This window comes from Falco naumanni, chromosome 10 (assembly GCF_017639655.2).
Source record: "Falco naumanni isolate bFalNau1 chromosome 10, bFalNau1.pat, whole genome shotgun sequence".
Lineage (NCBI taxonomy): Eukaryota > Metazoa > Chordata > Aves > Falconiformes > Falconidae > Falco > Falco naumanni.
Window position 1 is genome coordinate 23645274 of NC_054063.1, and position 27808 is coordinate 23673081.

The following is a 27808-nucleotide window of genomic DNA, read 5'->3' on the forward strand; positions in this document are numbered from 1 at the left end:
GGCTTGGCCTCCGTGCAGATTCGTGCCTTTACAGATGATGAACGATCATGCTGCACAAGCTTCGGGGTTTACAGCTTCCCAACAGGGCAGCCCAGCTCCACTTCACCTGCCTTACAGGACTCCCAGATTTCACCCAGCGGCCACATCCCACCAGCCTTTGGCAGAGGGGAGGGGAACAGCCTTCACCCTGTCCCGATGCCCGCTTGGTACTGGGGTACCCGCGCACTGCTCTGAGCCCATGGAGCTTGGGGAAGGCGAGGGTGGCCAGCAGCTCCCGAGGGAGCCAGAAGCGTGTTGTGAAAGGCAGAGCGCTGGTGATGGACCTGCTGGAGTAGGTGGAGTGCACGAGAAGGGAAACCAGGACACACCACATCCCCGCTGCCTGCTCAGGCACCTCAGAGGGACAGATGTTGGGTTCCTTAAAGTCAGTGAGCTGTGAGCCCCGGGAAAGCCAGGCAGCCATCTTCTGAGCCTGCGTCTGCTACAGAAGTGTACGTGAACATCTACAGAACGGCAAAACAGCTTCAACTGCACCAGCTTGTTAGTGGGATCAGAGCGCCAGGCTGCCAGCTGCCAAGGGACAAAGAAATGTTCACCCAGCAGAAGCCAGTGGGGCATCGTAACTGTAGTAGTGATCTGTTCTCCCTCAAGTCAAGGGCTATGACATTTTCTGGTCTACAGACTCCACTTTTTCTATCAGCTTTTGCTGATTGCACTCAGCTTGAAATTCACGACGCACATTACTGCTTTCTGGGGAGTTTCGTACATCCCGAGATCACTGGCCTCCAGATGCTGTCAGAATACAGGGCCAAAAACCTCCCTCCAGAACAAGCAGAGCCTGTTTACTTGGAAGTCATCCCACCTGAAAACTTTGCATCCAGCTCACAGAGCAGCCCTGAACACAGGGTGTTAGGGCAAGAATGGACAAAGGGTATCAGTGGAGTAATACCAGTGACGTTACCCAACCCAAACGTCCACCTTTTGGTGTGAAAAACAATTACATTGCTTTTACAATGCAAGCAGGATTCAGTCCTGCCAACCAAGGACATAATACAAGATAATTTAAATTTACATAAAGCTCAGTGCAGTCATCAATCATCTGGAGTACTCACATGGCACTCTGGCTAACGAAGGAAACTGGAATCCAAATGTGAAGATTCACCACCAGCTGAAGGACTCGTCTCAGGAATCTCACTTCCTGGAAAACTGCTTTGAAAGTTTTTTTTTCTCCTGTGATAAGTGCCTTTGTAGATAAGCTAATAAAAATCTCAGAATACATCCATCTATTTGCAACCACTTTGATTTCTATTTTATAATTCTCTTTAAGTAAGAGGCAACCAATATTGTCTTAAGACTGTTCCTAATTCAAACGGATCTTAAATTAGCATTTAAAGTTAGATGATGAAACTCCAATGAAATATAGAGGTGATACACCTGGTTTTGGCTCTGCCATCAACACTGGCAGCTTCTTTTCTCCACTACTGGCAGTGAAGAATACGTGTGACACCAGCACATTAATAACTAACAGCATGAATATGTGTTATCATTAGTGCCAGTTACTCTCCTCCAACATGATAATTTTGTGCTCATACTGAAACAACACTCCCCTACTTTCTTAATTATGAAGCACCCTGGTTTGCGTTCACTCTGTGACGCTAACCACAGTAAGAACTAACCATTCAAAAGGTCACATAAGCTGTGCTAATGCACGTGGGTTTGAAGTTAAGTCTCCTGAAAAAGGGCTAAACACCATTCTGCTCCATATCTCTTTGCTTTATTGTAATGCTCTTTAAAAGATGACACTGCAGTTCAAGTCCGGTACCACTCTACAGAACAAGGAATAGTGTTCACTGAAATTGCCATTCCTGTGAACTTCACAAAAAACACGTCAGGAAAATTAAAGATACAGTACTCCATACTGAGCGTTTCTGCTGGCATGAAAATGAGAGAGGGCTCTACTAGAGGTCACTAAGCCTAACAATCAAACTCTAATAACGGACATAAAGTCTCTTCATTTCTGTTTAAATCACTGATTACCCAAGCCTTTCTTCACAGGATCATTAATATTGCCAAAGTAAGGTGAGAAGTGAAATACCTTGGTAGACTGCCATTCTCCAAGAGGACCACTGTATCTTTAAATGTATCCTGGTTTAAACAACAGAGGTTTTACCTACACTTCTTAAATTATTGCACAGATCATTACACTGATAAATACATCATGAACCTATGGAATGTTACAGTCTGGCCTGGAAAATAAAAGCAGCAGCATTATCCTTGAGGTATCAACCATAAGGGAGAGCTGGACAAGCAGTTCTTGAAATGTAATAATTATTAACAGGTTTCAAATCACAAATGAAACATTTTAAAATAATTCCTAACTCCTAGGATTAGTTTCCTGGTTTGGGAACATTCTCCAAGACTTTCACTCTTTTGCAAGTGGCACATAGCTTGAATGTCTTCAAGTTTTTCTTATACCAGACTACCTGTAGGAATCCAGCTGCTCTCTATTTTCCAAACCTGAAGCCATACAAAGAAATAAAAGAGTTCGAAACACTAGGAAATTTAAACTAAACATTGTAACGTCCAATTGTTGCAGCAGTCACTTCACCTACTGTGTTCTCTCCTGGCACTTGGCTTGTACAACATAAAACTGTTAATGCGGTGTGGGAGTGAAAGGAAAGCGGAGCCCTGGTCATCCAGCAAACAGACGAAGCACATGGTGCCACTGACACCTTGCCAAACCTCACGTTCACTCAGATTCCTGGCCGTACCCTCTCCAGCAGACTGCACGCAATGCCCCCAGTCACAGTGCTCGGGATCAGGCCAACGGAAACAAAGAAGAAGATTTGGGAAGAGGAGGGGGGATTAAAAAGAGCATCTAAATCATAAACACTCGTTCCACACACACAACTTCACTGGATGCATTTCTCCCAATGGCAGAAACTTCCCAGCCACCTACCCCCCAAAAAAGTAAAATCCAATAAAACAGAGGCTTTGCAAAAGAAAATGTCTTCATTTCATCCTCTCCTCTGGAAGACATGGCAAAATATTTATAGATTCAGACAAGTCATTATAAGAAAAATAATTTCCCTGTCAAACCAGGACCGGTTGGTATACTAGTTTTGTGGCTGCAGTTACGCTTTCTGCCATTATATTAGGTTTTACTATCTTCCAGTAACACCTTTCTGGGAGTTGTAGCATTTTGTTGTATCTCTACTGCACTGCAAAAAGAGAGACGGCAACTGTTCTGCCACCGTCTCCTCAACCAGAAGAAAAATCACTACGCAAAGCTTCCGCCTGAGTAGGGCTCTGGCTGTTGAGTTTAATTTATAACAAAGTTTGAAGAGATACAAAAATAAAACCAGAAGAAAAAACAAATGGCTCATGCCAATCGTAGCTGCAAGTGATACATAAATAAACCAGTTTTCTCCTAGGCAAACCACACAGCTGAGGAAAATGTACGCGTACACATCACAATACTGTTGATTGAATGGACTGAAATAAAGTTTATCCCGCTATGAGCTATTTCAGGAGGTTTATGAAGGAGAAACTGTAATAAATTTGTACACAGGAAGCTCAATCAGCTTCACATCACTCTGGACAGACACCAGCAGTCAAGACAGTGCAACCCATCGGGCGCGTTTTGCCGTCACCGCTACTGCAACACTTCACAAAGACTACCCGTTAGTCACGGACGGGGCAGTGCCACTTCACACACACCACACGGCACCGCCCTCACGGTACATGCATTACAGTTTCGTACGGGCAGCAGACAAGTGACAAGTAGGCAACAGAGGTGTATGCATAAAAATACAAAGTTACGCTTGACATGCAATTGAGCTATGACAAAGGTATACTTGGAACGGGAGAAAAAGCAGAACAAAAATCCTCGTTTTACAGCCAGGCTGTAAACGTCCGCCAACAGTACCGCAAGCAGCATTGTAAACCAAGATGTCTCGTGCCTTCTGCACTTCCAAAGGGTCAGCGTGCCCGCAAGAATGCCTCGGGCGCCCTGGATGGCTCAGCCTAAGTAGTGCTTGGGTTGCGAGCAGCAACAGGTCCTGCTGCATGAGCTTCAGAGACCACACTGTCAGGAGAAGCAAGGTGAAAAAAGAAATCCCAACTCTTGCAGGACAGGGTGAGAGAAGACTAGAAAAATATTTTGTTCACCATCTGAAAGATCCTACTAATAGAAATACAGAATCAGGCTATAAACAGAGCTACTTCTATGCTGACTTAAGCCGCCTTTAATATCTGCTACTTTTGACATGATTCATGATTTTCCTTCCTTTTTAACCTCTTTATATTACTACGAGCTCAAAAACCTCCGTGAAGAGGCATTATTTAAGGTAACTTAGGTCGGTCGTTTGCTTGAACTAATTTTAAAAAGAAAAGGCTTTTTACTGTAAATCTTCATACATACCTAAAGAACTCCATGCTGGTAGCAAAGCAGACTACATGACAACATCATGATTCGAAGTTTTCAAGCGAGCTGATTGTTTTCGGGCCAAGTGTACATTTGCAACCCAACCTCAAAAATACAATGGGATACAAAGGACACCTTTGTTTTTAAAGTCACAGTTCTCCTGTAGAAGTTACAGTTTGTGTCATGCAAAGCAATTTGTTGGGTCAAAACTGAGACATAAATGAATCTTCTATTCCATTCCTTAATGCTGACAAGGAGTTTCTAAAGTTTCTGAAATAGTGTTTCTTTAACAAGATCCAGAAAGAAAATGGGGAGGAATACATGACAGAAACAGAAATACAGCATGACATATTAAAGATTCATTTGGAAAACATCTGCTTAATTTAAATTTTACTATTAAATCCAGACATCTACTTATCTTGAAAGGGGCTTGCTGCCAGCCTTTCTCCAAAACGTTCTCATATTTTCCACCCACTTTTTCTTACTGGAATCTTTTTTATAAAGTTGTTTCACTGCCAAGTTGCCGAACATATCCAAAAGGCCATAACCAACAGAAAGATTTCATTTTTATCAGAATAGATAAAATAGATGGGTAAAAGGAAAAAAGACAGAATAAAAACAGACTATATAAAATACTCAGACTGGGAGAAGGGCATAGGTAAGGAAGGAGATTGCCACAACTTTGTCTTTTGTGTATGAGAGCTGCACTGTGCTAACTCTTAACCTATTAAGCAGGAAGGGCAAGTAGAGCCATTCTAGATATCCCATCACAGCTCAGGTCAAAACTGTAAGTTTACACAAATAATTACCTAGCTCTAGATTCCTTATAATTCTAAGGGGAGAATATAAGTTGTAAAAGACAAAAAAAAAAAATATCTTAACATTTAAAAACAAAACTCTAATAAAACAGTATCTTAAAAACCATCTTGAATTGCCAGACATAATATGGTCAGCGCAATCCATAAGGCATTTGAACTGGATCTACTCAACTGCAGTTTGCTCATTTAATAGCTGTCCTTTCAAGACACACCCTGTCCTTTATTTGCATTAAACACCTCAAGTCATCTCAAATTGTATGAGGACTGGATGAATACCTATTAACCTACACATGCAAGGTTGAGCCATGAAAGTGTGCTTGCACTGATTTTTTTTTTTCCTTTGAACACTCATGTTAAGAAAGTCACTGTAGTCAGTTTCAATAGTGCAAGGAGAATGCAGTTATCACTATCTTTAAAAAAGGGAGAGCCACCTTTATGTAATAAAAGATTCTGATGCCTTTTTTTTTTTTTTTCCTAAACTGGGATAGAAGAACGAATGGGAAGCACAAAAGTAACAGATCAGTAAGGTCAATCACGATACTCCAGTTGCGTGTAAAACTTTCTCCCCTCTATCAGCCAGCATAGCCTCCCCTCCCTAGCTGTGCAAAACAGAGTTAACAAGAGTTCTACCAGTTCTGGTTATCCCACCCATCGTCAGCTGAAGATGCTTTTTTTGTTGCCTTAGGAGGTTTTCTGGTCTTGTTCTCCCCTCCTGTGTTTTCCCAGTTGGTCTCCCAATTTTCCCAGCTGTCGCTGTTACTGTTCTTGTTGTTGGAGACTGTTCCCGAGCCCCACACGTCCCAGCTATCAGAGCTCTTCTTCTCTGTGGAATTGTCCACATAGGTCCAGCTCTCACTGCTTGGAGATTTATGAGCTTTTGGTGGATCTGAGTTGCCAAAGGTCTCCCAGAAGCTTTGATCTACAGCATTGTTCTGGTAGCCCTCCCCTCCACTGTTCTGGTAGCTGTCTCCTTCAGCTGGTCTTCTATGGGGGGGGGGGGGGGGGGGGGGGAGGAAAAAGGTAGAAATAAATTAGTTATGAGAAACAAAATGATCACAAACAAAGGAAACTATAACACTACTGCCCTTTGTTTAAACAAAAACTGCAGATAAAGGCAGGAGAAATAAATATATTGCTCCAAATAGCATAAACTTATATTCCAATTCATAGATTTTTCTTAAGAACCTTAAGTACTAATAGGCCCAGGGCAAGGGGGTATGCACCTGGAATAATTTTAAAACCAAGGTGCCACACACTATCTTACTCTCAGTTTAACAGCTATCATAAATACTTAAACTGAATTCCTCCTGTATTACATACAGGAGGACTACTAGCAAAGACAGAATAATTTCTCTATATTTAAAAATTACCTGCTACTACTATACTGCAGAGAACACACAGGAGATAAAATTATGCATTTAAAGAGACACAGAAACCAATAACAAAAAAATACCTTTCAGAATTATCATCTGGTTTCCCAGAAAAAAAAGTGGTGACATCTCGCCATCCCTTACTTCCAACTCCCTGAACCTAGAGAAGAAGACACCCCATTCATTTGGGCTGAACCAACACCTTTTCCAAGTCCAACAGCAAGAGCCACAACACATTCCTCTACTTGCTCAGATAAAGAGAACACATTTAACCAGAAAATTTCACTCACAACTTATTCGTATTTTTGACGTGGTTGATGGAAAGAACAAACATTTGACACCACCATGCTGCTGGAAGATGTGAAAGTAGGTCAAGTGTAGTTCTTTCACTTACCATTATCAATAACAGCTTTTGAATTCTTTCCTAGACTTCCGTAACAAAAACGCTGGAATTACTCCTTACATAAAATTAAGCCTAATGACAGCACTGATTCTTTGATGTTATGATTCATATAACTAGTATTTAATATTTACACTGTTCTGCAAAACTACTCTCACCCCATTTCAGTAGTATTATTTCACTGCCCATGTAAAACAGGCCAAAAGTTGAGTTCTAGAATAAACATGATCGCGAGGAGAATCCTTTGGAGGTTATTATAATGACTGGCATTGGATTAGAAACACAGATTCTGAAGTATCACCCACAGAAGTTACCATTCTAAGTCACAGATAAGGAAGATGATCTCAGAATTCAGACTTCAAGTTGCCAGGGTCTAAACAGAACAGGTAACATTACTTATTTTATTCAAATAATCCCAACATTTAAGAAACTGAACTAGTACGTGATAGAGCTTCCAGTGCTGACTCTCACAGAACTAGAATGACAGACCCTCCAAGGTAGCACCATAGAAGTTATCAGAATTGGTATTAGATTGTGCAAGAATTCTGTACTGAGCAGTTGCAGACAGCACTTACCCCATTACCAAGCAATGACAGCAAAAGACAAAGAAAAAAGGTACAGAACATTAGTAAGTTTAACCATACAACTGTACACAAGCTGTCTCCATATTCTCTAGCAGACACTTTCTTTTTGTGTTTGGGACACGGGCTGCCTAACTGCATCATGCCCTCGATGAAACTATTACGAGGACAACATCACACTCGATTAGCTTTTTGATAACCCAACAGAAGCACTGCACGCTGAAAATTACACTTCCAAAATTTCTGTATTCAATGCAAGCAGAGACTAAAAGCCACATTGTGGTTTACTTTCACTACAAACTTTTCATAAGAATATGGAGACTGGCTTACTGTTTGGCCTCCTTTAAGACAGGCAGGCCACTTCATACCTTGCTGGCCAACTGTGATACCCCCACGGTGACCTCCTCAAATATTTTCCCCTCTTTCACCTACGTGAATCAAAGTATTGGTAATTAGTCAAAGAATTACTGAAAAACAAAAAGTGTAGGAAAAAAAAAAACCAAACAACAAACTAAACTGAAAGCGAATAAAAATATACTTAAGTCAAAACTAACCAAGTTAAGAAAATGACATATAAAGTCCACTGATCTATAATGCAGCGAACCTCAATCCTTTGAAGTTTGTGGAAACTTTCTACTGATACATATACAGTTTTGAGGAAGAAATCATTACACTAATGCTGGGCATAAAAACACCAGTACAAAAAAAAAAATCTGAAAATATGACATTTTATGAATATATTTTACATTATAAAAAGATTTAGTTTGGAGATTAAAACTGATCAGAACTATTTTATTATCAGTCCTTAATATATACTTATTTCAATATTAAAAGGGCTTTAAACGTTGGACAACCAGAATACAACTGGTGCCTTTTATCAATTAATACTCAGTAAAAATAATGAAAATACTGTTCCAAAGCCAATGATTTCACATAACCATGTATGTGGCAAGCAGTGATCACTGAATACTTACTTCAGAAAGTAACTTATTTAAAACTAACAGTGCAACATCATAAGGGAAATAGACTTCTTTTTTTGAATATAGAATGCAACATTCCTCATTAAATTGCCCTAAAAAATAAAAATCAGCTCAAGGAAATACACCCTAAAAATAAGGCATGTAAGCACTCTGAAATGAGCTGTGGATAATTCTAGGGACTAGGAAACCAATTAGAGTCTTTGCTTGTGATTTGAACTGCTATGGAAAGAACATTGAATTAATAAAGGTAATGCAAGAGATATTATTTTGTAATGTGATTAAAAACATTCTTTTCAAATTGAAAATTAATCCATATCCCAAAGTGGTGGCATTGGTTCTCTTATGAAAATAAAAGTAGTCTGCTTTATCAATACCAATATATTTTGGGGAAAGGTACACAGGGAAGTAAAGCACATTCTCAGAAAAGACTTCATCAAAATTTTGGAGCTGATCCAAAATTCGAGAAGCAGAGAACAAACACATGCCAAATGGGGAAGATGTAAAAGCACATTTTCTTTAAAACATATGAAACAGGAAAGCAACAGGTTGCACACTAGGGAGAATCTTTGACTAAAATTTGTAGTATCCGTGATCACCAGTCACTTCAGAGGACTGCCTTCTTTTTTCACATGCCCACCAGCGATTATGTGTATTGACCAAGGTCAGCGCGTGCGCTTTCTTCCAACTGCTGCTGGAAGTGCCCTTAGCCACACATTTTTGGTCACTAACAATTCTAAAGGCAAGGTGAAAATCTGCTTCAAACTATTTTCCTAGAAACAACACATTACCTAGAACAGTTAATCAGAATGTTACTGGCACACTTTTCGTCTGAATGTATGCAGAAATTGGTTTTAACTGACTATCAGAGTATCCTGAACAAATATCAAATAAAGGTTGCAGGAATGTGTTACTTTTATTGAAAAACTGTCCCCCATTCATCTTAAAACATCTGCTTTATCCTGAATTCTACTGCCCCTGATGAGGCAGCAGATGAACTACAGTGGCTCAAAGATGCTTAGCTGAATCAAAACAATGCTGGCAGCCAGATGGGTAAAACACTATGAAATTAACACTCAAAGATGCTACTGCTAATATATTTCTTTTTAGTAACTGATTTTCAGATTCGTTTAGAGTGCGTTTTCATCTTGTCCCATCTTCCATTATTGAAAGCATGAAATCTACAAAATAGTATCTAACAGGGAAGAATGTAAAAAGACCCTTGTGGACATGAGAAAGACTGGTGGAGGGAAATTACCCTCATATTTTATTTCTTTCTTAACATACTAGCTTTGAATTATTTGATGTTTCCCTTTAGCTATTGTGTTCATGTATGAAAAACCAGAAGGATGCACTGACAAACTGAGCAATTTTGGCAGGAGGAAACAATCCCTCCCTAAGTCAGCATAACCATGCTCTGCAAGTAATTTAACCAGTTCCAAAGTTACCTTTTCTTGTGCAGGTTTGAGAACATTTTCATTTAATGTCTGACCTAACTCTGATGCCTATTTAAAAGCAAAACAAAAACAAAGTCAGTCATATTTTCCTTTGGATAAAAAATAAAAACAAGAAAAAACAAAACCCAAAAAACACAGCCAACATCTTCTGCAGGCTCATTTCTCAGCAGTATCTCCAAAAACACGTGAAGCCTTAAGCTTAGCAGAATGAGCTGAAAAGCACACACAGTACAGTGCTGCAGAAAACATTAAATAAATTAAAAAAAGATACAAATGGCAATAGGTCATTGAAGATGCCCAGAGCCCAAGCAAAGTCTGACCTTGCACTGGAAGCAGAAGCAATGGTTCAACAGCAACAGCCTAGAAGATGGGACCTGGCTAATGCCTGCAGCTGAATATTTGGAAGAACAGACTTCATTCACCCTTATTTTTCCTTAGAAATGGAATTGCATGTAGAATTAGATCTTTTTGGCCAATTTTTCACCAATTCTTCTGTCTTGTAATGCTGGTACTGTCATCTATTAGTAACAGCCCAATTGTTTCTATTGCTATACACAAGAGCCAAAGCTGCAAGAGATTTTTGTGATCTTTTTCAAAGCTCCAAGTTTGCAGGGAGAGAAAATAAAGAACTTCAGAAATCTATTCCAATCCAGAACAAAATGCGTAAGGATATTGTACTTCAGAGGCATCTTACAAAAATGCAAGCCTACAGTACAAATCACAAAATTACTTTCATAAGACAGTATTCACAAGGACAGCAGGGTTTGCAAAGGTTTCATTTGAAATCATGCCTTTCCCTACCACCATAATAAGCCTTGATTGACTTAAACTTTTTTTTCAGAATTGCCACATTATACTGACTACCTTCTGAATTAGCCCAATTAATCCAAAAGGGCCAATACACTTGCCAGACAAGCATTATTCCTAAACATTAGCAGAGACTAATGACATTTAATTTCCTAAGAGTTTATATCTTACTGCTAACATTGGTTAGGCTGTGAGCCTTCCTTCATTCATGTGTTTCCTGGGGATGGGGCACCCTGAATATCCTTCCTCCACAGACTCCCAAGTGCGTAACAAGCCTTCCCCTTCGCCACAGCTCTGCTCGCATCTCCCCTCTACCCAACCACCACTATCTCCAATACTTCCACTCCTTACCAGTGCAAGTTATTTGAGAAGACAAAGGCAAAAAGGTAACCCCATTTCCACCTAGTAAGAAATGTGAATCAAATCACATAAGGCTTGTTATCATTAGAAGTGAGGCTAGAAAGTGTTTAAGAAAAACAAGAAAGTAGATTTTACATGTTTGAAAAAATCCTTCAGTCTCTATTAAACCTGGAAAACTGTTTATGTTATATAATAAAGACTTTAATACACTACGACTTACAGTTGAACTATGCTAAGTGGAATCATTGCTAAAATTCGGAAGAATTCTTGTGTTACCCCATTCACTCAACCACATAATTTTGTAAATATGGGAAAGAAAGATTTGGGTACAATTGTGTTTCCATCTGAATCACTTCTTCCTCTTTACTGTTGTCAAATTTGGGATAACATCCTAAGTACCATTACAAACCCTACACGATGGGGCACTTGTTACAGAGTCTGCCTTCCAGCACCGCCCCAGGGTAGTTCTTGGTATGCTGCATTCCTGAATCAGACATGCAAGCAGAAATCCTGCAATTTGTGATTACAAAGAGCATGGACAAAAGTACAGAGTATTTTCTGAGATCACTGAGCTTGGATACCTCTATCCAATTTAACCTATTTTAAGCAGATTTGAAGAAATAGTACCATATGAAACACACAACATTATTCTAAACAGATTTGACTTAAGGCAAAATAAAGAAAAGACAGCTCAAGAGCAAATGCACATATTCAGCACGAATAGTGACAAGGAGTCCATGCACAAGAATATATGTGAGGGTGTTACCGGCTCTGGCTGCTGCTTGTAGCCCCAAAACTTTACCCAGACAGCAAAAGAGAAAGAGCAAGGAAGGTAGAAGCAGCTTTTAGCAAAAAATTGGCAGCATTTTTTCAGGCAAGTTAAGTAGCATGAACCTTTTCTAGTTTTAACATCTACTGACAAGACAAACAGTGAGTATGTTTGGTCACTGGACACCAAATATATTTTCAAACAACATATTACTCAAAAAGATGTTAAATCTGTTCTACAGAGCCAAGGATGAGATGTTTCAGGAACAAAATTTAAGCTTCAGTAACACAGCTTAGACTCTAGAGCCCCATGTTGCTGTGGTCCTCGTCAGTAGATGTGATGAGCTTTTACATTTAGTATTATATTTACATTTGATAATAATACCAAAAAAAGAGAACAGTTTTCTAAAAGGCAAACTGCTGGAAGGAGTGAAAGAGGAAGACTTGTGTAACATTTAAGTTTTTCTTTCATAAGCCAAGCAGCAGATACTTTCAAGCTTCTAAGTAGCAAGTTTGGGTGCTTTAACAAGACATTTGTGTTGCAAAACATGCACAAGTTTGGCTTGCTATTTGGAATATTAAAATCCTACTGCATACATCCGTCTGAACAGCAACACCTGCAGTTCTGCATTTGTTTTGAGCAATACCATCCTACACATGCGAGGTTAATGTTACACATACAAAAAGAGTTGTAGTTCGAAGTAACACTCCCTATACCATATATTAATATACATAAGCCCCCTCTCACTCAGAACTTCGGCATGTTGAGCATCCTATTCTTTTTCACATTTTTACATTTGAATTTAAAACTTCTCCACACAAACAGATCTTGCTTATGGCAGAGCTCTGTGTAATTCAGGTCTGACTGTCTCTGTTTAACCCTAGTTTGAAAGAGGAAATTCTTTTGCAATTGCTGCTTACTTAAATACACACAAACAGGTTAATTTAATAACAGTATCAAGCAGTCCACATTTGTAATATCTTATTAGTGTTTAGTAATGGAAAGATTGCATTACATTATATTGCCAAGAAAACTACTTCAAGATAGACCATATTTAAGGTTCACAAAAATAAAATAAGGGTATTTTAAGTTTGCCAGCACGCATGAATTAAAGCATTTCATTCTACTGTCTCTCCAATACACCCAACAGTTACACACAGCTGAGAACCACTGTTTTATTTCTTGCTTAATTTGATCACTGCAGTTGATTGCAATTCCCATGGAAATAAAAGCTAGAACCTAAAAATTACTATGTGCACTATGAAGGAAAAACACACTGGTCTGTTGTTGATCAAGTCTAAATCAGTTGGTGCAGGCAAATACATGACATTTCAAGCCAATTACAGTCAATAAGACAGAGCTAAATCTATAATCACCTTTTGACTTGCTTGGGATCCAAACCTGCTAGCCTGTGAAAAGAAGCAAATGCATTCAAGCTTATGACGAATAAAACTTTTGATTTTTAAATCCATGCAGCGTTTCCGAATGTGTGATCCTCTCCAAGAAGAAAGGACCTTTGCCAGAACTTGACAGTGAACACAGAATATCCATATTCACCACCTTTGGCATTCCAGATTGCTCTGGGGAAGCATCAGTCTTTCTCAACTTACAGCCAGGGGAAGAAAGGGTCAATATAGACTAGACCTTGGTGGGCTAATGTGGATGATTATCAGTATTTTTGTCTCTCATAATGTCACCCAAAGTAAGAGAGAACTGTTATGCTCATAAATGTTTGGAAGAATACTAAGCAAAGCTGAAAAAAGTTGTAATGCATTATTTCCACAAAAAATGTTTCCACCATCATCTACGTAAAACGTAATAAATTTTTATTTCCTCTGGGTTTAGTCTACAGTTAGTTGAATGATTGTCATCTATGTGTGCAAATCTGCAGAACATGCAGAGCATGAAGACCATGCCTGTTTTTCCCACAGTGTCCCTCTGGGCACAACCTCTGCCCACCAAGCTTTCTATTTAAACTGACCAAAATGCTGTAGTTAGAGAGAAGTCAGAAGGAAAGAAAAATTATAAAACCATCAGCAGTTTGTAACTTGGTATTAAACTCCTGCTGAAGAATGCAATGTTATCTTATTTGGCACAGACCAAAATTTCTGCTTTATAATAAAAATTATTGTTGAGCTGTTTCTTGATGCTTACATCCAATGAACAAATTTACAAAGTGTCCATCCAGAAACATAAGAAATAGTTAAGGCAGAGATCTGCATTCAGTATGCATCCATTTTATAGGCAAGGATACACAAAGAGCAGAATTTAGTTTGTCTTGGTAATATTTTTTAAAGATACATCACTATTAGAACACTAACAGAACCTTTGAGTTTACAAGAATTACACTGAAATACATTTTGTTTACTTACACCCTCTTTAGCAGCTGAGGCAATTTTGCTTGCTCCAGTCGTAAAACTGCTCCATCCCTTTAAAGAAAGCGAGAATGTCACAAGCTATGTGTGAATAACACTAATGAACAACCACGTGTTCAGTATTACATGTTAAATTAAGTCAAAATGTCCTCCCATATAGCTTGTCCTGTAGTCACAAGAACTACGTGCTAATAAAAGCAAAAATCACAGTTTCTCATTTAACTAATGTAGTGATGAACTTCCATTATTTGTGTCCAAACACCTGCGATTTGAACAAATCTGAGTGCTTTAGATGTTATTCTACTAAAAATGGATATATGAAAAAAAATTCCTCCCCTCTCCCCCTCAAGAAAAGAAAAAAAAAAAGAAAAAGGCAACATTAAAACCTTAGTAAGCAGATAGTGGTGCTTCAACAGGATGGGGAAAAAAACAAAACCAAAAAAAACACATCAATGAGCAGCTAAAATGTATGCCTGGAAAAGCTGAAAAGAAGAATCAGTGCTCAAAAATGTGAGGCAGCAATACACAAAATGCCTATTCAGCAGTTTTCCACTTCATAATAAAGCTTCAACCTGCTTGTTCCCTGCAAATTTTATCTTTAAAAACAAAAGAAATCTTAATTATTTCCTCACTGATTCTTGGAGCATCTGAAAACCATTAGCTATTTCTTAAAAAGTTTTCTGTAATGCATCCGAAAAGTTTTCTTCTAACTACTGATTTGCCAGATACTGATTAAAAAAACTAGCTAAAAAAGTAGAGCAGGAGAGTGGTTGTAATATTTTTTTTTTAAACAAAATCATTAAAATCCACTTCACTACTGTTTAAATTTTAGTTCTTTTAACTCATTTATCCAGAATCTGCCCAGTAAAAGAAGTGGGGAAAAAAACCCACCCTACTTTAAAGGATAAAAAACAGAAACAACCTTTAATATATCTGTGGTTTTCCTTGTATATAATAATGAATGAAGAAACAGATACAAGGTTTTTTCTTTGCAGATCATCGCCACCTAATTTTAAACTGTGGTACAGAATCTTTTAAATGTAGCATTATGAATGCAAGGTTAATATCCATGTCTACCACTGCCTTTTATCAATTTGATTTCCATTCAAGTGTAGAAGTTCTGTTTAACGCGTGGATACTTTGGTATATATAGGTAATATGTTACCTTTTAGGTAGATTTCCATACAAAGGTTGTAAATTGTAGAATCTTTTTCTCATTACCCCTTCTATTTCATTTGACTACACCACATATTTAGGTTGAGGAAACGTCTTTTTAAAAAAGCAAACAATTTTCTGCCTATCCTTTTCAAATCTCTTCATTAATTGCCCTTCTTGTCCTATGCTGAAACACTGGAAGATGACGACATCACCAGCTGCAAAAAAGGCAAAAGTGATGTGTCTTGTAGTTTTTCTGTCAAGCATAGTCTCAAGAGGCTCCAGACAAACTTAAACTGCAATTACATCTGCTCTTTACAGAACAAGTTGGATAGCGTTGTTGGTGTGAATTCTACAGAAAATGCTCCTTCCGATATGTAACAGCAGAAAATAATGTATGTACATAAATGTAGCATGTGTGGGGAAAAACAGTCATACACTGTGGAAGGAAAATTGGTTTCCTCACCAGGATGAATATGCATGCAAATATTCAGTTTCACTATAATAAACGACTTTAAATTGCACTGCAGTATGTATCTGTGGTCACAAGAGGGCATTTTAATCACAGGTTTCAATGACATCATGTATTCAAATAAAGCTTGACAGTAACCCGGACAACAGAGTGACATCTCTCCTTCGCTGTCTTAGCACATCTGCAATACATTACAGATGTGGCTTTTAATACGAGCTCTGGCCTACAACCTATGACATACCTAGAAAATATTCAGCAGACCTATACTAAGCACCCTGTGGGATCACCTGGAATGCTCTTCAAAGACTCAGGCATTACCTTTTTCTATTCTGTTCTACTGAAATTATTATGTTTAAAAAAAAAAAAACAAAAACAAAACAAAACCACAAACACCAAACAAAAAAACCCAACCAAACAATGGAACCTGGTATGGCTATTTAGACCGATGAGGACCTACAGAAGACTACTGGCTGCTAACCCTGGTAGAAAACCTTACTCTACTTCAGCGTGACTTGAAATCCCAAATACTGTTCAGCACTGTTACTTTGCAGCCTATCAAAGCACCAATGTGTCTGTCCCTCACAGCCTCCAACTTTATTCCCATTTTCCTTCAACAACGCATCTTTCACTATCTATACTTTAATCATGACAACTGTTCAACCATATGCTGCTATCTTTTCACAACCTGTCACAAGTATTTCAAATGTTTTCATCACTGCTCAGGGCTTCTGGCACCCTTAAACACACACACTTCAGTTGTTTTCCACTGAACACGCTAATATGGCTAATCCATTTAGAGCATTAGCAGCCTAACTGCTGTTCCCAACAGGTAATTATTTCTCTTTTGTTTTTTCTCCAAGCCCTGTTCAGTATTAGTTCTTAATCCATTCCTATATTCTCATTTCCTTATTTCTATGAGCTGATACCAGACATAATTCCTCAGTTTTTCTCAAGTTTCTCCCTTCCTTTTGCCTTTTGAAGTCCACCAGTATCTTCTTCACTCTTTGAGAATACAACCAATACCCTGCATGCGTGTGTCTACCTGCAGTCTTTAGTTTCTCTTCTCCACTTACATTCTCCCACAACAGGGGATAGAAAAGAAGAAAACGGTAATTCAGGTCACAGAAAGTTTGACATGATTTCTTACCGAGTACAGTGAAGACATAGCATTATTCAGGAAGTCATCCTCTTTTTTTGGAGGGTTTACTGTGTTTCCAAACCCCACGTAGCGGTTCTCTTGGCCACTACCACAAGAAAATGAATAAACAGCATCTGTATTTGCATGTGTTCATTAAAACCATTAAAAAACCTGACAAACATAAAAAAATGACAATTGTTTAACGGACTTTAAAATACATCCAGAAAAAAAAAAAAAAGTCCTAAAGCAGCCAGCACCCAAAATACAAAACCACTCACTTAATAAAGACATAACACCAACAAGGATCCACTGGGGAATCCTTGCAAATTAAAATGTCCCCTATTAAAGCTGATACGGTCTTAATGATTCTCCATGTTTAACAGATCACTGATATCAGAAGTCTGAGTAAATCCTAATAAAGCAATACATGAAAATGGGAAAAAGAAAGAAGAAAACAGTGTTAGCTTTATACTCATAAACTCATGAGTTTAACTCATATCACTATAAAATACTATATGCACTAAAAATTCCATCGTTTGGAGCCCACCACAGCAACATTTTGAACTACAAGCTCTTTCTTCAATGCTATTCAAACATTTTTGCTATGCAAATGCTTAAAAGGTACCTTCTTCATCTTATCCCTTATCATGTATTTTTATATATGTATATAAAAATAAAATATATTTTTAATAATAAACAAGATGTAACTTAACTAGTTAATCAGGATCACAGTTGTGTAGCTGTAGTATAACATCCAAGCCTTTGTTATGCTAGGAGGCCAGGCACTCAAAAATAAATACTGCATTACCCTTGGTAGGAGCTGACATCATCATTTAACCAGTCTTCAAAAGCCTTGTCTGAAGAGGCAGTTGCAGTCTGAGATTGTCCAGCAGAACTACTGAAAGATTTAAGAATTAAACTGCGTAAAGCAAAATCCACTAGCTCAGCAGTGCAGCCTGACGTATATCATCATAATACAGGTGCATAATTGATTATTTCTTTTATCTATCAAGCAGGGAACTCTAATGCAACCACTAAAAGCCACTGGAGTATTGAATGAATAAAGCAACAGCAGACCCCAACAATGCTATGCAGGCTATAGCTAGCTCCTGAACTTGCCAGATGACAACTAGGAATGAAGTGCTTGTTCTCTTGATTTACGCTTTTTCAGTTAACTTGATTCTTTAGTGGAAAGACTAATAAACACTGCATGCAAAAGCAGAAAACCAGAACTGCTGCAGTCCAGCTTCGACACCCCTGTGAGTAATTACCACCACACAGAAAAAGTTTGTTTCTTCTTCCCTGGCAGTCAATCACTAACTGGAAGAGCACTGTAGTTAAGGTAAGGCTGTGACACACTACGTGTGATTGACACAACGACTAGTCCAAGGTGTATTACAAGCTGAGATAAAAGCAGCGTGGCTTGTTCTCTGCTCTTGCTCACTTGTCTCTGCCATGGTTTAAGGTTCAGGTGGAGGAGGCGGCGGGAGTTACTACAGAAATTAAAACCCTGCTACCTCATATTCCTGAATTTCAGCAAAATAAATGCTTGTTCAGACACCATCAACAGAACAAAACCAGAAGACGCTAGAACATCAGGCTTTGATCCTGCTGCAGACAGATCAACATCAGATAACAAAAATACATACCGATGAGTTGAAGAGAGGGACATTTTAGGCTGAGGTGGGGTCCAGTTCCTGGCAGGAGAAGTTTCAATGGACCACTCCTTGCCTTCAGCTACGGTAGCTACCTAGAAGAGGTAGGAAAATAATCAAGAATCCTAGGTCAAAGTTTTCATGCAAGTTATACACAGATCCTGTAAAGTGAGGACAAGTCATTTCTCCCAATCTGCTGCCAGCTGCATAGATCAATTAATTTGTTTCCACAATAAAGCCATTTTTTTTCTGAATCTTAGGCTAGCAAAGTTGAATTGAACACTGATTTTATTTCTGGCAGTTCTTCAAACTTCTTCAAACAGGCAAATCTGGTTTGAAAAGACTAGATTAATTAAGAGATATAAGCACTAATGACAGAATAATGCAGCAATAGAAAGAGGTGGATTTATACTCTGGCATAGGGCAGCTAAAACACGCGCACAGAATTTAAAAGCTCTCTGCCTTCTTCAAACAAAGGACCTGAACTTCATCTCTTCACCCCATACTCTTCCCCCCATCCAAGTCATAACTTCAGCAAGTTAATATAAATTTCCGAAGGCCTTGCCCCAGAAATCCTACAGTTCCCCGTTTCACACACTAAAAGGCCTACAGCACACAACTTATAAATTCTTCGCTATCATCATGATAGTCCACTTCAGCCAACCATCTCCTATTCCTAGCAACTTTTAAAGATGCAAAGAGACAACTCACAACAAACTTCAAAGCTGCATGGATATCCCAGTGAGCACAGAATGCACCTTCTTACCCCTTCCATGGCAGGGTCAGCATAAAAATACAGTATCTTTGTAAGTCTCTAAGCTCCTGAGTTCAAGTTGTTTGTTATTTCATTTCTGGAAATTCCAAACCTCCACAAAATGATAATGCCATTACCATTACTGACTTGTTTATAGGCCTGATAGTGTTTGGCAAATTAATCTACCATTTTGTTTACTGCATCCACAACAGATTGATCAACAATCATTTCAGCTAAAACTGTACTGCTGAAGTAGTAAACTGTCTACTGTGGACTGCGACAGCTCCACTGACTAAATAGTTGCGACAAACTGTAGCAGCGAAAATCTGAGTCACCTCAATCAAATGCAGAAGAGGAAGTTTCTAATGAAAACTCTTACAAGAATTGGGAAGAAGCTCCCTAAGACTTATCCCTTTCAAGAACCACTGCAGAGGTTCAAAGGGTTACTACACTACTCACTTCCCTGCCAGCCCCCACTTCAAGAACAACTGTTTACAAAGTACTTCAATACTTTCAGAGGGTAGGGAATGAGGACACAGCCACACAACTGAACTTACCTGATCCCTAAAAAGAGCTGCAGCTTTGCTGTTGTACTTTTCTTGCATTGTCCAGCAGGGATCATAGTCATCTTGAGACTCTAAGAACTCTCGAAATTTGCTATTACCTCCAGCCTTCATTTTCTCCAGCTCAATATCCTTCCATTTGTCCATGGTTACAGAACGTACAAAACTGAAACACAGCAGAGGGTTTAAAAAAATTAAAATCACAGCTTGCTATAATTTCCTGCTATATCAGCAAGGACAAAAACCTTATTCCCGCCTTATTACAATCTATCTCAAGCGTTGGGAGTATAAACGTGTTAAAGAACACCCTCTAAGTACAGATACATCATTACAAGAAAGTGGTCAGATCCTCATTGAAATAAGCTAAAATCATGCCATTTATTGGCACTTAGAGAAGACAGTCAACAGAAGTCAAGTGACAGAAAAAGAAGCTTTCTTCAAGTCCAGAAATTAATCTAACCCACTATATTAAAGAAACTTTTCTCACACTTCTTCACTGTGCAATTTTCTTTTTCTGTGTTCTCACAGTTACACTTAAGTGACCTGTTAGGACATCTCCTGTCCCACTCCATGCTTCTGCTCACAACAACCCTCAAGTAGTGACAGCTCACTGCCTGAAATAGCCAACCCTTTTAACCTGACCTCATCCCAGGGCATTTCTGACTGCAGTCAGCACCTCAACTCTGCTTTGAGCCATAAATTCTTGCTACTGTTCATTAAACAATATTAAAAAAAAAAACCAAGTAAAAAAACCCACAAAAAAACCAAACAGTGCCCTGTTGTTAAATACAAGGTCACAGGGGCAAAAAAAAAAGTGAGACATCATCATCAATAAGGCTCTTTAAAACTTGTATCTTGACTGATTTCTTTATTTTTGTCCCTAAAGAAATACCCTTCATCATATCCTCACCTCAGTAATTTAATTTTTTTCTTTTATGTAACATACAGAATAGTTCCAAACTCTCATTTCCTACGCAATTTCTATTCACTAATGAGTTTCAAATCACTCTTTGAAAAGCAAAGCATGTACTTCTGAATGACATCCTTGCTTTGGCCATTTCCCTCCTGGACTTTCTCCACCTTTATCATTGCAGGAACTATCCCATGTTCTGCCGCCGTTATATATACATGCACACAACATATACACAGTGAGTCCCTGAAACACATAGCAGTTCTTATTCCATAGATTCCCATCTCAGCTGAGTATGTTTCTTGGAAAAAACCAAACCCGATCACTTATATTTTAAAAAAATTAATATCCCAAACAGAATAAAGTGTCTTATACAGTTGCATACACTACAGAACCATCCTGTAAGCATACTGTGACTTTCTTTGGTTGACTCTCAAGCTGCTCTAGTGCTACTCCAGTTTTCATCAATGAAGTTTATACAAGATTACAAGAATAGAGTGCAAGGATTACGGCAGTATTACCAAACACTACCACACAACCTCAGGATGTAGCTGGAGACATTGCTTTCTAGAACTGGGCACAACATCACCACACTGATGCAGCACACACCCTGACTAATTACAGACAAGGCATAGAGAGTAAAGCTTGCTTTGGGGAGGAGTATGAAGCAAAACTGCCAGTGAAATGTCAGATTTGAGACATTCTATACCCTTCCAAAACAATACATGCTGTTCACAGCCCATAAATCACCCTGGGGTAACCCAACTCAGTCCATAGTCTGCTTGAAAGGCTGACCTGAGGTGAACTCCCAAGCCTCGGTGTTTTCCTGAGCACTCAAGGCAGATCCAAATTCCGTAGGTCACACTCACCCACTGGGGGTTAAACGCACCACATTCAAAACAGACCTGCGAGAGAAAAACAATTATCTCTAGCACTCAGCCATCACTTGTTCATGAAGTTTTCACAGTACAGCTCAAAAAGTCAAATCATGAAGATGTTACACACAGAAAATAATTTCGGAAGGGAGAGTTTTCAGTGTTTGGAAACACCTCCCCTAACAGCATAAGCTTCCTTCAAATAAATATTTATGCTGCATGGAAAAAAATACTCGTTAACTTGCCTGATTCGGATTATAAAAATCAGTGTACCAGCTACCAAAAACCAGTGAGGAAATACAGATGAGCAAATTGAAATTAATGAGCAAACTTGATTTCATTTCCATATTGCCTTGTAGGAGGAGAAAGTAACCAAACTGAATTCCTGAGATTTCCTTGGCAAAATAAAGATGCAGCACTTAAACATTCCAAACTTTATTCAGTCATACTACAGTTTGGCAGTAAATGATAGCAGATCTAAACAGAGATTTTTCTTTAAAACAGCTTTATTGCTCATACAGTGCAACAACTTAAGTGCTTATGACTGGAATCACCATTCAAGGTTTAACACATCGATATAAATAAAGCTGAACCTGTCCATGTGCTACCACATTTAAGGTAGCATATAATCAAGTTACCACAAAAAGACGGTTTTAGTTAAGCTGCGCCCAAGACTCACTTGTTTAGTAGACTCCAGGGGTTACAGTGTTAGTACAACTCCTGAAAGACTCATGCTAAATACACAGCAATGTATTATAATACGTATATGAATAAAAGTTACGGGAACCAACACAAATATGAGATACCCAAATTTATACGCTGTCATTAATTAGCCATCCTAGTGCTATAAAGACGATAGCTGTAGTAGACCACAACATATATCTGGGTTAGGTAAAAAGAAAATTCAAGTCTATGCAACTAATCTAAAGAAGATTATAATTTTCTCACATTGTTCTCATCTTGTGCTCTGACTTCCTTGAGAACTTTCCTTGTTCTTGGACTTGCCATGATTCTACAAAAGAAAAAAAAGAAAAAAAAAAGTCATATTCAAGGATTTGATATCGGCAAGACGTTCAGTACCTTACAAGTATATCTCTATGAGAAAGAGCTTGCAATCTAAACCACTCAATCACAACCAACTGCAGGAGAAAAACAAACAAACAAAACATCACCAAACCCATCACCTTACTTTTCCATTTACTTTGTAAGTTTTGAGGCGTTTAGTCATCTTAAATCATCCACAGGAAAGGTGCAATTCAGCCATAGCTGAAAAGGGGGCAGGGGGTGAAATACATGGAAACCCTTCCATGGCGTATGTGGTATGAAAACAGTCTCTTATTTGATGTGGCTCCCACTACCATTTCTGAAAGCACTTTATAATCATGCATGATTACATGGAATGACATGCACACAACTAGAGACCTAAGCAAATAATAGAACCCCCTACACTTCAAAGTGCTGAACACATTGCTAAAGGAGCTTTTTACTAGAAGATACAGAAAAATTATGATTTTCCAGAAAGATTGAAATTTGCTTGTAAATCGAATTCAAAGAAAATAAGGCAATTATTGGGACCTTTTACATAAAATAGCATTCTAATCCCGACGGTCACATCTCATTGGCAGACCACATCATCTTTACTCTTTAATTTTTACAAAGCATGAAACGCAGCAGCAGGGAACAGTGTCAAGCTACAGATAAAAGTTACACTAAAAGAAAAAATGTGATTCACACACAGTACACATCCTGGAAAAACTGAAAGTACACAATGCTCACGATTAAAAGAAATATAGCGTTGGGTGCAGCATAAGACTGCAATGTAGGTAAAAAATGAATTGACACTTCCAACTAAGTTGGTACTATGATATTTAAATTAACTTTACACAATATATCTTCTTCCTTTTTATGTCCAGTCCATCTTTTCATTTCTACTCCAGAAAACGAAATTCTAAGATGTAATAAAAGACAGAGAAGTCACCAAACTGATTAGAAACAGCACCAACTATTACATGTCAAGCTTATTGGTCTGTGAAGATACAAAGCAAAAAAAGCAGGTCCATGTTTTCATCAAATACTTGTCTGAAAGGCAGAAATTCTTTTACGCAAGTCTTTGACACTTGTTCACTATGCTATTTGACTAAACAGTTATAAGCCCTTCAATTATCAATAGGATTAACAATCTTGCAATAATTTTAGAAGGTAAAGATTGAGCGTTATGTACAATTGCTGCAAGCCAGTAGGAGATGGAGGGAGAACATATCTTTAATTAGAAAAGGAAGGCTATTTTAAAAGGAAAAAATGCCACAGGCAAGGAAACATTAAATTTGTATGAATGCAGCAACGTCAATTTCTTAGACATCTCTAAAGCAGAACAGCCTTCCTGGGAACCGCAACCACAGTGGTACAAGAAATACAATTATACGCACTACCAGCTAAGACAACATGATTCCGAAAGAAGCAAGTTCAACATTGTACCTACATATTATCACTGTTAAAAGTAGAAGTTAATTGTGGCAGAACTCACTGCCTTTAAAGCACTACTAGCTTCATAAATGTCTCGTTGACAAATACTTAGTTCTGTGTAATTTAAGGGACAAGGTTTTCACTGACATTTAGAATATGCTACCTTTCAATCTTAATTAATATGTATTAGAAAAAACAGGTAAGTTGTGAAAAAAAAAGTGGGTTAGACTGAAAAGGTTACTGTAATTAATGGTGAGTAAAATCTTCCAGTCATCCTGCATCAAATTAAAACTGAAGAGAATTATCTTTATCTATAAATAGAAATTGTGTAACTTTCAGAAAAGCAAAGCAAAAGTGTGGCAAGTGACCCTTTGTGTAATGAAACACACTTTCTCCCATAGTATTCCAATAGCAACATTTTACATAACTTCCTCCTGCACGAGGAGGGAGTTAACACTATACCTAAAACACATTCGCTCGTATCTTAAACAGAGATCATAAACACATTTACATAAAGTCCACATCTTCAATTCCACTATTTTTCACTAGCAACATAAGGAAAAATTCTTCCACAGTACAGAAATTAATAAATTAGCAGTAATAGCCAGGCAGACAATTGTGCAGACTTTGGGCCTTCCTCTCTGCCATTTTTGTTACATTTTCTTTGCATGCCAGCTCCCTCTCCTCAGGGCTGGAATTCCTCAGCAACTTCTTGTACCGGTTAACAATGTCCCTCTCTTTGGTTTACTGCTCATTCCCCTTGCCGCTAGCCTTCCTTTACCACTTTTTTCCTCTTTTTTTCCCCAGGTTTTCATTCAGAATAAAGAACAGAAGCAGAATATATGTGAAGGCCTTCCAGCCTCAATGGCAAAAATTGCTGGAGCTGAACAGGAAAGCCTCTTCCCACTCCAATTCTGCATGAGTCAGGAATTTTCCACAGAGCAGAAAGAGACATCCATCCTACAACATACACCCTACAAGCATTTACATACAGCACAAGTTTCAGATCTGCAACTCCAGTCAACAGAGGAAGCAATTGCCCTTAGGTCTACCATAACCGCTTTTTTCGATAAAAACTTTAAAATAAAAGACTTTGGCCAAATGCAACCTGAACATACACACATTCCAGAAGCAGCAAGTACCACTATCATGTCTAGTGGAAAGACAGAGCTTCATCCACACCGCATCACCCAGGACAAGGAAGAAGCAACTAAGGCCGCCAGCTTATCCACCAAAGCAACTGGAAACATGGGAAGCGGGGGCAACAAAAAAAGTCACACTCTGAAGATATTATGTCTTGGAAAGCTTAGAGATGTCTAGTCTATTTTCAACTATATTTGCCCACAAAGTTTTCAGCGATCAAATTATCATTGTTCACCATGCAAAAAAAGCTGAGCCCCAGTAGCTGACAGGGCACGTAGCCACCACGCTGTTTAATCTTCATGAGTAAATACTGAAGTATCAACTGTGCAGACACCATAAATAAATACGCATTGTTTTGATCTGATGTAAATGGACTGAAGCAATAAAGAAAATGTTTAGTTTAGGAATAAATTTTAATTGAAGAATATGAATATTTTGAACCCAGGGTTTCAAGAGCTTCACAAAGACCAATCTCACACTCCTACTTCCCAAGCATGCTATTTCCAGAACAAAAACTTGATATGCAGCATATGAGCTTCCATGTTAGGAAACTTTCGCTTGCTAAAAGCAAGCAAAAAAGGCAGAAGCGGCACCACTTTCAGGTGGAAATGAGCAATAACTGGACTTTGTTCCTCTGATGCAGCAGCAAATTCAGACAGGTGTAAAGAGCTTTGCAGTTCTGTATACAATGATGAAGCGGTGACGTGGCCCACACGCCCTGGCGGTCCGAGGGCTCCCCGCGGGTCTCCCCAGGGCCGCACGGCCACCGAGGCCTCCCCAGCTGAGGGAACGCTCCGCACCCCCGGCCGCCAGCCCCGCACCCGGCAGGCGAGGCTCGCTTTCCAACACCGCACTGGGGCCGCTGCCCACTTTCAAAGCCGTGCCGCCGTGTGCGCCGAGAGGCGCAGCCACCTTACCTAGAGCCTCACAGGGGACGCGGAGAGCGACTTCTTCACGCACACCTGCGGCACCGGGGTCCCAGCTGAATCCCCAAGCCTCCCTCAGAACATGGCCGGGCTCCCGGCGAGCACCCTGGCCTCTCCTTTCTAGACAAAAATAATATGAAGAGATAGATAAATAAAGGGGAGGGGAAGGCCGTCGTGAGGGGAAGTCGAGGCCTCCCCCCCGCGCCGCCAGCCAGGCGCCGGCACCTCCCGCCTGCCCCCGGGGCCCGGCCCGTGTGACAGCCCAGGGGGCCCAAGCGCCGCCAGCTCGGCCGTGCTGCCCCGTCACGCTGGGGAGCGACCCGGGGGGTAACGGCGGCGGGGCCGCCCCGGCGGAGCGGGCCGCAGCCCGAGGGGCCGGTAACGCACCGGCGGCTCCTGACGCGGCACCGCCAGCCCCGGTCCCGCCCGGCGCCTCACGGCGCAGCCGCCGCCCCCGCCGCGGCCCGACGTTGCGGGGCCGCGAGGCACTGTGGGTGCGCGCCTTAACCCGCTGCGGCCCGGCCCGGCCGGCGGCCTGCGCGGGGAGCCGGCGCGCGGGGTATTGACTTATCCAACTTTTTTATTTTCTAACGGAGGATGCATTGATTTGTTTCAGCCAAGCAAAACCGTGATGCAGCTTTAGAGCGAACTTGGGCGTACGCGGCGCTGGCGTTAGTTCCGAACGGGCACCCGCTCGGTGGCTCGGCTCCGAGGGGAGGCCGCCCCTGAGGGAATCGGGCTGTACCGAGCCGCGGCGGCGCTTCCCGGCGGCTCCCGTGGGCTCGGGGCTGCACAGGCGTCGGGCCCAGGCCCGGAGGGCAGGGTGAGGGGCCGGGGTGAGCGTCCGGAGCCGCTTGGCCCCGTAGGGAGGGCAGTTCTCCCGCTGCTCCCCAGAGACCACCGAAGCCGGGGGGGGGGGGGGGGGGGGGGGGGGGGGGGGGGGGGGGAGCTGCTCGGTGGTGCTTGGAGGCCTGTGTCGGCAGAGCGCTTTTTTTTTTTTTTTCTTTTCCTTTTTAGTCATAAACTGTAGACACAGAGCAATGCTTTAACGTTTACATATGAACCCCTCAGAGACAATGTGCTGCTCACTTCAGTGCGACTCCTGGTCTGGCCTTCGTACTTAATAAGTAGGCTGTTACTATCAGCACAGGAGAGATTAGAAGGAGCCTTTTTCATTATTATTAAAGGTAGCTGCATCCATAGCCTCCTTGCTTCGAGGAGAAGATAATGGGCCCTTAAATGTGCGCAATTAGAAGGACAAAGGGAGGGGTGCAAAATACAAAGCAAATTCTGCTTTAATTTGCAATTCCAGTTGAGGAGAAAGTGGTCTCTTCTGATAAGCACCATTATTTTCTGGTAAACATGAACTAATGGGCAACAAGGTGCCCATTATATAGATGCTATATTATAGGGT

The 27808-nt window shown here is 40.0% G+C and overlaps 1 protein-coding gene across 15 annotated transcripts; it reads right to left on the minus strand.

Moving 5' to 3' along the window:
- Positions 1-1758: 1758 nt before the first annotated feature.
- ARFGAP1 (ADP ribosylation factor GTPase activating protein 1) lies at positions 1759-26853 on the minus strand. Of its 15 annotated transcripts, XM_040608050.1 has the most exons (15): positions 26782-26853; positions 26386-26514; positions 22811-22874; positions 21783-21892; positions 20072-20243; positions 18755-18855; positions 17914-18003; positions 17115-17211; positions 14338-14394; positions 13342-13374; positions 11963-11992; positions 10021-10077; positions 7964-8023; positions 6698-6774; positions 1759-6228 (listed from the first exon to the last, which is right to left on the minus strand). In XM_040608050.1, exons 3-15 carry the CDS (start codon positions 22868-22870, stop codon positions 5871-5873), a joined length of 1302 nt encoding a protein of 433 aa, XP_040463984.1. In that variant the 5' UTR covers positions 22871-22874; positions 26386-26514; positions 26782-26853; the 3' UTR covers positions 1759-5870. The 15 variants fall into 15 exon arrangements, with proteins under 15 accessions (XP_040463984.1, XP_040463987.1, XP_040463985.1 ...); XM_040608053.1 differs by lacking the exon at positions 26782-26853 and having other exon boundaries at positions 6698-6768; positions 17914-18000; positions 26386-26764; XM_040608051.1 differs by lacking the exon at positions 26782-26853 and having other exon boundaries at positions 17914-18000; positions 26386-26763.
- Positions 26854-27808: the final 955 nt, after the last annotated feature.

Bases quoted from the DNA above. Each gene is read 5' to 3' on its own strand.
- ARFGAP1 (XM_040608050.1), bottom strand. From the start codon at position 22,870: ATGGCAAGTCCAAGAACAAGGAAAGTTCTCAAGGAAGTCAGAGCACAA. The intron at 14,395-17,114 runs GTAAGAAATCAT...CTTTCTTTAAAG, and splicing joins CTATGTCTTCACTGTACTCG to GGATGGAGCAGTTTTACGAC. The intron at 8,024-10,020 runs GTAACTTTGGAA...TGATTCACGTAG, and splicing joins TCAAACCTGCACAAGAAAAG to GTGAAAGAGGGGAAAATATT.